This window comes from Narcine bancroftii, chromosome 1, assembly GCF_036971445.1.
Source record: "Narcine bancroftii isolate sNarBan1 chromosome 1, sNarBan1.hap1, whole genome shotgun sequence".
NCBI lineage: Eukaryota > Metazoa > Chordata > Chondrichthyes > Torpediniformes > Narcinidae > Narcine > Narcine bancroftii.
The window spans coordinates 361,728,431-361,738,282 of NC_091469.1; the positions used below are offsets into that span (position 1 = coordinate 361,728,431).

General features: G+C 42.2%; 2 protein-coding genes across 2 annotated transcripts; one reads left to right on the forward strand and one right to left on the reverse strand.

Annotated features, from left to right (window-relative positions):
• Positions 1-439: 439 nt before the first annotated feature.
• On the reverse strand, positions 440-1,529 carry LOC138758294 (uncharacterized; the record flags this gene model as incomplete). The annotated part of the gene is given in 2 exon segments (XM_069927039.1): positions 440-593; positions 1,351-1,529. Coding segments are annotated over 2 exon segments (333 nt in total), but the record flags the coding sequence as incomplete, so codon positions are not given.
• Positions 1,529-3,160, forward strand: LOC138758342 (uncharacterized). Its single transcript, XM_069927166.1, has 3 exons — positions 1,529-1,536; positions 1,584-2,387; positions 2,434-3,160. Exons 1-3 carry the CDS (start codon positions 1,529-1,531, stop codon positions 3,158-3,160), a joined length of 1,539 nt encoding a protein of 512 aa, XP_069783267.1.
• The last annotated feature ends 6,692 nt before the right edge of the window (positions 3,161-9,852 follow it).

The window sequence follows — 9,852 nt, forward strand, 5'->3', positions numbered from 1 at the left end:
ATGGTGAGGTTAGTGAAGATGGAGAGAGTGGTGAGGATGTTGACAGTGAAGATTGTGAAGTTGGTGAAGATGGTCAGAGTGGTGAGGATGTTGACAGTGAAGATGGTGAGGTTGGTGAGGATGGTGAGAGTGGTGAGGATGTTGATAGTGAAGATGGTGAGGTTAGTGAAGATGGAGAGAGTGGTGAGGATGTTGACAGTGAAGATTGTGAAGTTGGTGAAGATGGTCAGAGTGGTGAGGATGTTGACCGTGAAGATGGTGAGGTTGGTGAGGATGGTGAGAGTGCTGAGGATGTTGACAGTGAAGATGGTGAGGTTGGTGAAGATGGTCAGAGTGGTGAGGATGTTGACAGTGAAGATGGTGAGGTTGGTGAGGTTAGTGAGGATGGAGAGAGTGGTGAGGATGTTGACAGTGAAGATGGTGAGGTTGGTGAAGATGGTCAGAGTGGTGAGGATGTTGACAGTGAAGATGGTGAGGTTGGTGAGGATGGTGAGAGTGGTGAGGATGTTGACAGTGAAGATGGTGAGGTTGGTGAGGATAGTAAGAGTGGTGAGGATGTTGACAGTGAAGATGGTGAGGTTGGTGAAGATGGAGAGAGTGGTGAGGATGTTGACAGTGAAGATTGTGAAGTTGGTGAAGATGGTCAGAGTGGTGAGGATGTTGACAGTGAAGATGCTGAGGTTGGTGAGGATGGTGAGAGTGGTGAGGATGTTGGCAGTGAAGATGGTGAGGTTGGTGAGGATGGTGAGAGTGGTGAGGATGTTGACAGTGAAGATGCTGAGGTTGGTAGGATGGTGAGAGTGGTGAGGATGTTGACAGTGAAGATGGTGAGGTTGGTGAGGATGGTCAGAGTGGTGAGATGTTGACACTGAAGATGGTGAGGTTGGTGAGGATAGTCAGAGTGGTGAGATGTTGACAGTGAAGATGGTGAGGTTGGTGAGGATGGTGAGGTTGTTCAGAGTGGTGAGATGTTGACAGTGAAGATTGTAAGGTTGGTGAGGTTAGTGAGGATGGAGAGAGTGGTGAGGATGTTGACAGTGAAGATGGTGAGGTTGGTGAGGATGGTCAGAGTTGTGAGATGTTGACAGTAAAGATGGTGAGGTTGGTGAGGTTAGTGAGGATGGAGAGAGTGGTGAGGATGTTGACAGTGAAGATTGTGAAGTTGGTGAAGATGGTCAGAGTGGTGAGGATGTTGACAGTGAAGATGGTGAGTTTGGTGAGGATGGTGAGAGTGGTAAGGATGTTGACATTGAAGATGGTGAGGTTGGTGAGGATGGTCAGAGTGGTGAGGATGTTGACAGTGAATATGGTGAGGTTGGTGAGGATGGTGAGAGTGGTGAGGATGTTGACAGTGAAGATGGTGAGGTTGGTGAGGTTAGTGAAGATGGAGAGAGTGGTGAGGATGTTGACAGTGAAGATGGTGAGGTTGGTGAAGATGGTCAAAGTGGCGAGGATGTTGACAGTGAAGATGGTGAGGTTGGTGAGGTTGGTGAGGATGGTGAGAGTGGTGAGGATGTTAACTGTGAAGATGGTGAGGTTGGTGAGGTTAGTGAAGATGGAGAGAGTGGTGAGGATGTTGACAGTGAAGATGGTGAGGTTGGTGAAGATGGTCAAAGTGGCGAGGATGTTGACAGTGAAGATGGTGAGGTTGGTGAGGATGGTGAGAGTGGTGAGGATGTTGACAGTGAAGATGGTGAGGTTGGTGAGGTTAGTGAGGATGGAGAGAGTGGTGAGGATGTTAACAGTGAAGATGGTGAGGTTGGTGAAGATGGTCAGAGTGGTGAGGATGTTGACAGTGAAGATGGTGAGGTTGGTGAGGTTAGTGAAGATGGAGAGAGTGGTGAGGATGTTGACAGTGAAGATGGTGAGGTTGGTGAAGATGGAGAGAGTGGTGAGGATGTTGACAGTGAAGATTGTGAAGTTGGTGAAGATGGTCAGAGTGGTGAGGATGTTGACAGTGAAGATGGTGAGGTTGGTGAGGATGGTGAGAGTGGTGAGGATGTTGACAGTGAAGATGGTGAGGTTGGTGAAGATGGTCAGAGTGGTGAGGATGTTGACAGTGAAGATGGTGAGGTTGGTGAGGTTGGTGAGGATGGTGAGAGTGGTGAGGATGTTGACAGTGAAGATGGTGAGGTTGGTGAGGATGGTCAGAGTGGTGAGGATGTTGACAGTGAAGATGCTGAGGTTGGTGAGGATGGTGAGAGTGGTGAGGATGTTGGCAGTGAAGATGGTGAGGTTGGTGAGGATGGTGAGAGTGGTGAGGATGTTGACAGTGAAGATGCTGAGGTTGGTGAGGATGGTGAGAGTGGTGAGGATGTTGACAGTGAAGATGGTGAGGTTGGTGAGGATGGTCAGAGTGGTGAGATGTTGACACTGAAGATGGTGAGGTTGGTGAGGATGGTGAGGTTGTTCAGAGTGGTGAGATGTTGACAGTGAAGATGGTAAGGTTGGTGAGGTTAGTGAGGATGGAGAGAGTGGTGAGGATGTTGACAGTGAAGATTGTGAAGTTGGTGAAGATGGTCAGAGTGGTGAGGATGTTGACAGTGAAGATGGTGAGTTTGGTGAGGATGGTGAGAGTGGTGAGGATGTTGACAGTGAAGATGGTGAAGTTGGTGAGGATGGTCAGAGTGGTGAGGATGTTGACAGTGAATATGGTGAGGTTGGTGAGGATGGTGTGAGTGGTGAGGATGTTGACAGTGAAGATGGTGAGGTTGGTGAGGATAGTAAGAGTGGTGAGGATGTCGACAGTGAAGATGGTGAGGTTGGTGAGGATGGTGAGAGTGGTAAGGATGTTGACCGTGAAGATGGTGAGGTTGGTGAAGATGGTCAGAGTGGCGAGGATGTTGACAGTGAAGATGGTGAGGTTAGTGAAGATGGAAAGAGTGGTGAGGATGTTGACAGTGAAGATTGTGAAGTTGGTGAGGATGGAGAGAGTGGTGAAGATGTTGACAGTGAATATGGTGAGGTTGGTGAGGATGGAGAGAGTGGTGAGGATGTTGGCAGTGAAGATGGTGAGGTTGGTGAGGATGGTGAGAGTGGTGATGATGTTGACAGTGAAGATACTGAGGTCGCTGAGGATGGTCAGAGTGGTGAGGATGATAAGGATTGTGAGAGTGGTGAGGGCGGGGAGGATGGTGAAGAAGCTGTCTTGAATTTTTAAATGATTTTAAAAGAAGATTTTATGATGAGGTTAATGAGTTGGGTCTGGCTGAAATTTAACCTGAAGTATTGTTGAACAGATGATTGCAGAGAGTCAGTTTACTTATGATCATAAACCTCCTTGGCAATAAAATTGATGAATTTAAAGCAGATCTTACCATTCAGAGAGAGTTAAGGGACTGCTCTGCTCTGCTTCATACCCACATCTAGTGATTGTGCTGTACAACCAGAGGGCTTCTCAATTGTCTGGATGGACCTCTCAGTCAAGATGAGAAGTGAAGGAGTCTACTTCTTCATCAATGCCTGGTGATGCTTGGATGTGGCAGACCTGCTTCCCAGATTGGAATACCTATTGGGGAAGTGCTGCCTCTACTACATGCCGCAAGAATTCACATCACTTAGTGCAGTTTACATACCACCCCAGGAAAATATGAAGCTCACACTGGACAAACTATTACCCACCATTAATTGGCTCAAAAAGATGTATCCCAAGGCCATATTCAGTACAACCAGAGGTTTCAATCAAGCCAAATTCAAGACCATACTACGTTGTATGCCTCTTTCCCCAGCGGAAGCTCCAGCACCCTGGACCACTGCTACATAACCATAAAGATTGACTCTCGTTCAATCCAACGCCTTCATTTTGTCAGGCCATATCGCTTCCATCTGAATAAAAGCAGAAGCAGAAAAAGGGAGGTCTGGTGGTAGAAGTCATTCAGTGGTGATTTAAAGAAACACACTACATCCTATATGGGTGCTTCAAGTCAGTAATCAAGGTCTGTATTCAAGAATTCAGCAACCAACCTTAATGGATTTATCACTACTATCACCATATTTCATCAGTGTGAGGAAGACTCTGTGACCAAGAAGACAATACAGGTATTTCCCAATAAGAAACCTTGTATGATCCATGAAATCAACTAATGAATAAAAAGGAATCTGAGACAGAAGACCCATCCTACACAGAAAGTCCCCATATGACCTTAACAAGGATATTAGCATGGTATTTCAAATAAAGAAAGGGGAAGTAAATAGGACAATAAGCATAATCTTTGATCATGCATGGAAATCATAAGAACTTGATGGTGGATTCATGAATTGACATTTTAGAGTCTGTCTTTTCACATTGAATGTGAAGGCCCAGACGCATCAGATCTATTCAAGACGTCAGTGCTTGAAGGAAGTGATACATTTTAGTTTGCTTCATTGTTATCTTGGCAATTTGGCTATTACCCTTGTCAGCATTATTCAGGTCAGATCTCAGGAGTAGTGATAGAATTTCATATTTCAACTCACATTGACTGCATAACTAATGGAAATCAATGCTATTTAATATTAACAAAGGATTGATTTGGCTTATGTTAATGTTTACATAGTATATGATTACCATAAAATAGGAAATTTTCAGTGGCCTATAAATTCATCAGTGTTTGCAGAGACATGATAGTATTCCTGGCTATCAATTACCCACTCTCACACCACTTGACTCAAATCAGCTAAGGTCATTGGCATCAGTTTGAATACACAATTAAATAGCTGTTAATTTAATAATTGCATTCAAATCTAGATAAGCCACAATAAATACTTCACAGCTTCATATTGTGTTTTAGCTTTGAATTTTATTCTGAGCTCATATCCTCTCATGAGAGTATAAACTTAGAATAAAGCATCTTCTCATCTTCAGGACAATGAATGAGGTTATAATGGAAAGGTAAATGAATCACTGCTCCTTTCTGCAATTCCTCCTAGCAGTGAGAAACCAGCCTGAGGAGGACATTTCCAAGAGACAAAAGTTCCATTGTACAACCATGTGCAAAGATATTGCCAGAGGAATGATTTGTCGTTGAATCAAAAATAGAATGAAGCTTCATTGGGAACTTACAGCAACATTTAAAGGAAGTTCCTTGCAGATGCCAGAATTATCATCTAAGTATTCATCCAGGAGTCACAAACTGTTCCTTTGAATCCATTCAAACTTTACTTTCCAGTTTATTTTGCTAATGTTTCTGCTGAGTTTAATGGTGCAGTTTTTACACATTTCTAATTGTCATGTTAGGCATTTAAATATCTGTGAGCTAATCAAAAACTGCCAGAAGACCTTTGATAAAATGTGATTGCATTAGCTAAATATAGCAAACATTTTTGAATTGCAGTTGGCTTTAAGTGGTGGGGTGGGGGTGGGGGGGGGGGGTTTGCCTAGGGTAAAAAGGCTGAGAGACTGGGTAATTAAAAGAATTAAGCCTAATGCAGCTGAAGACATGAACACCAATGATGTGAAAGAAGATGTATAAAAGACCAGTGGCAGAGAAAATTAAAATGTTTGTTAAGTTGGGAATAAACAAACATTGGGGGGTGGGGGGAATGAAGGAATTTGAACATCAAAGTGATTCATTAGCTGATAGAGTACTCTTCCGATTAACCGATCAGCTAGAATTCCAAATATCCAAAAGTTTTTACGGGTGTGACATGATGTCACAATTTGAAAAAAAGTTTTTAAAAATTATTACGACCACCCTGGCCCCATTCCCTTTCAAATCATCAAATTATTCTCAGCTAAGGTGGAAACTATCCACTCAATATTATACTTCAGTTCCTGCAGCCCGACCTGCTCCCTGTCAAATATGTCAAATACCCTTTCAGTGGGGTAACTGAAATTCTGCATTGTCCTCCAGCAGAATTTCAGCAATCCCCGCTGAAAGGGTTTTGACAGAGAGCTCGGCTCAGGTGAGCAGAAGAGAGTGCGGCTCAGGAGAGCAGGTAGAGAGCATGGCTCAGGCAGGCGAGCAAGTGGGAAAAGAGCACAGCTCAGGTGGGTGAACAAGTAGCGAGAGAGCATGGCTCGGGCAAGCAGGGAGAGAGCTTACAAGAGAAGCGAGACCTCGGGCTCCCGGGAAAGAGCGGGGACCTTGTACTCCAAGGCAGAATTAGTAATGGCAGAGGGAAGGAGTCAGAGATCAGCAACCGAGATAGGACTGGTCCCAAGCATTTTGGATAATCAGAAATGTACTGTATTGGAAATTTGGTGTGGTGAGAAAATGCTTTTGAATTGTGGCAAACCACTATATTTTAATAGCTTAGTTAAAAAAAAACGTAATATATCTTTAAAAAATCCATCTACTGAGGTTATATGGGTGGAGCTGAGGAACAGAAAAGGTATGACTACCCTCATGCAATTGTATTATAAACTGCCAATAGTCAGTGAGAAATGGAGGAGCAAGTCTGTAGAGATAGCAGACAGCAGCAGGAAACAAAGATGTGATAGTAGGTTTGAGAGAGGTACTAACCAGGGAGAATGCAATACTGGATCTCCTATTAGGGAACAAGACAGAACAGGTGACAGAGTTATGTGTAGGGGAACATTTTGAATCCAGTGATCAAAATGCCATTAGTTTCAAGTTAATTATTGAAAAGGTTAGGTCTGCACCTCAGGTTGAGATTCTAAATTGGAGAAAGGCCAATTTTCAGGAAATGAGAAAGGATCTAGAATGTGGAAAAGTTGTTTACAGGCAAAGATGTGCAAGGTAAGTTGCAGAACTTCAAAGGTGAAATTTTGAGAGGACAGAATTCATATATTCCTGTCATAACTAAAGGCAGTTAACAGGCATAGGGAACCTTTGTTTTTGAGGAACACTGGGGATCTGGTTCAGAAGAAGAGAGAGGTAGACAGACAACACAGAACAAATGAGGTACTGAGGAAGATAAAAAATGCGAGAAAAAAATCAAGAAGGAAATTAGGAAGGCTAAAGTATAGCCAGGGACTGATTAGAAACAGGCAATACAGCTTTGTGCATGGTAAGCCACATTTAACCAATCTTACAGAGTTCTTCACGGAGGTTACCGGAAAAGTTGAAGAAGGAAAGGCTGTGTATGCTGTCTATGTGGTCTTTAGTAAGGTCTTTGACAAGGACCCTCATGGGAGGTTAGTCAGAAAGGTTCAGACCCTCGATATTCATGGTGTTGTCATAAACTGGATTCTATATTGGCTAAGCGGGAGAAGACAGAGAGTGGTGGTAGATGACTGCTTCTTAAACTGGAGGCCTGTGACTAGTAGTGGTGTGCCTCTTGGATCAGTGCTGCAACCATTGTTATTTGTCATCTATATCAATGATCTGGGAGATAATGTGGTAAATTGGATCATAAAGTTTGGAGGCCTTGTGGACAGTGAAGAAAGCTCTCAAAGCTTGTGGATGGATCTGGACCAGCTGTAAAAATGGGATGAAAAATGATAGATGGAATTTAAGGTAGACAAACCAAGAAAGGACATACACAGTAATAGTAGGGCATAGAGGAGTACAGTAGAACAGAGGGATCTGGGAATACAGATACATAATTCCTTGAAAGTGGTGTCACAGGTAGACAGGTTTATAAAGAGATCTTTTGATATATTGGCCTCCATATATCAAAGTATTGAGTATAGGAGCTGGGATGTTATGGTAAAATTATATAAGACATTGGTGAGGCTATATTTGAACTATTGTGTTTAGTTTTGGTCACCTTACTACAGTGAAGCTATCAATAAGATAGAAAGAGTGCAGAGAAGAATTGTTAGGATGTTGCCCAGACTTCAAGAACTGAATTATGGGATAAAGTTAAGCAGGTTAGAACTTTATTCCTTGGAGCGTAGAATAATGGGGGGAAATATGGTAGAGGCTTTTAAAATTATAGAGGGGTATAGACAGAGTAAATATAAGTAGGCTTTTTTCCACTGATGGTAGATAAGATACAAACCAGAGGACATGGTTAAGGGTGAAAGGTGAAAAGTTAGGAAGAACATTAATGGGAACATCTTCACACAGTAAGTGGTGGGATTATAGAACAAATGCCCTCTAATGTGCAAATGTGAGCTCATTTTTAACATTTAAGAAGAATTTGGACAGGTCCCTATTTGGGAGGGGTATAGAGGACTATGGACTGGGTGCAGGTCAATGGGACTAGGCAAAATAATAGTTTGGCACAGACTAGAAAGGCTGAATGTCTATTTCTGTGGTGCAATATCCTTTGATTCTATGGTTGTAATATAAGTTAGGATACTCACAGCAGATATTTGGACCAGTTCAGATGAGGGGCCATTGACTTGAAACATTAAATTTGTTTCTCTCTCCACAGTTTCTGTCTGACCTGCTGAGTAATTTAGGACTTGTTTTATTTCAGATTTTTAGCACATGCAGAATTTCACTTTTGTACACCATTTTTAAAAGTCTCATAAAATGATACGAGTGCCTTTAAAAATTACTACATGGTATGGAATTTTGATATATTATTACATTGGTTATTGCTGTTGATTTTAAACTTCCTTCAATGGATGTTTCGTTGAGAGCTCTGCCATTGTTATATAGCTTAGTATTCAACAGACCTTCCTCCAAACCATTTTCTTCTTACCATATTTCTATTAATTTTCTCTCCTCAAATTCTAATGCTCAAGGTAAAATACACACATGAACATTTACAATAGCCAATTAACCTACCAACATTTGGAATGTGGATGGAGACCAGAGTACTCAGAGAAAATCCCCACAGCCTCAAGGAGAAGATACAACATCCACAGAGACAGTACTGTAGGTTGGGATCAAACTTGGGTTGGTGAAACCATGAGACAGTGAGTTTACTAGCTACAACATCTTCTTCTCCTCCTCCTCCTCCTCCTCCTCCTCCTCCTTCTCCTTCTTCTTCTTCTTCTTCTTCTTCTTCCTCCTCCTCCTTTTCTTCTTTTTCCTCCTATCCCTTTTCTTCTTCCACCTATTCATCTTCTTTTTCCTGCTCCTTCTCCTCCTCCTCCTCCTATTCACCTTCTTCTTCCTTCCCTTCCTCCTAATCATCTTCCTCCTCTTCCTTTCCTGATGCTCATTAAATCCTACTTCCTGAGCAAAACAATTGGTTCTTGCCCTGTTAGCACTTTGGAGGACCTGTTTTTTTTTTATTTTTGATAATGCCCCCACAAAGCACTATAGGACCTTTCTGCTCTGTTAAAGTTACTGTTTTATTTTAAGATGATATTGTATTACAACTTCATGATTTTCATGAAAATGAGGATATTGAATACTGATTGAGAGTTAACAGAGAAAATCATGGGAAATAAAAGGCCAAAGGTTAGATAGTTGCAATTTTGATAATCCACCAATAAGGAACTTTCTGCAACAGCCATGATAATCCTGCACTAAATAAAGGGAGGCTTTGAAATACAATTTGTCATGCTGTTTGGTCAGATGGCTTTTTGTTTCTTGCATCTGCACATTGACATTCAGTGATTTTTTTTAAACTGCAGCTTTGTCCATCACTTGCCTCTGAGTAAACATTTTGCTTGGTGTTGGTGTTAAAACATTGAATATTTTTTGTAACAGAAATTTTTAAATCCCGGCAGAATTGTTTGCCCAGTATGTTCAATGTTAATCTTGTACCTAAAGGCTGCTTAGATCAATACCAACATTTAATTCCTCCCAAGTACAAAAGTGTACATAAATACATATTGCACCACATCATTCTGGACCCAGCCCAAGCTAACCCTGGAGACACAATGATATTCTGCATAAGAGTTGGCTCCCAACTTGTGAGGCCTCACCACTACAGCTGTTTCACCAGGCGAAACAGAGTGAGTGATGATAGGTTAAGACCCTGCCCACACAGAATCCTGATGACTTTCTGACATCTCATACTGATGGAAGGCTTTTTCGCTTTTTCCAAATGTTTCTGATCAGA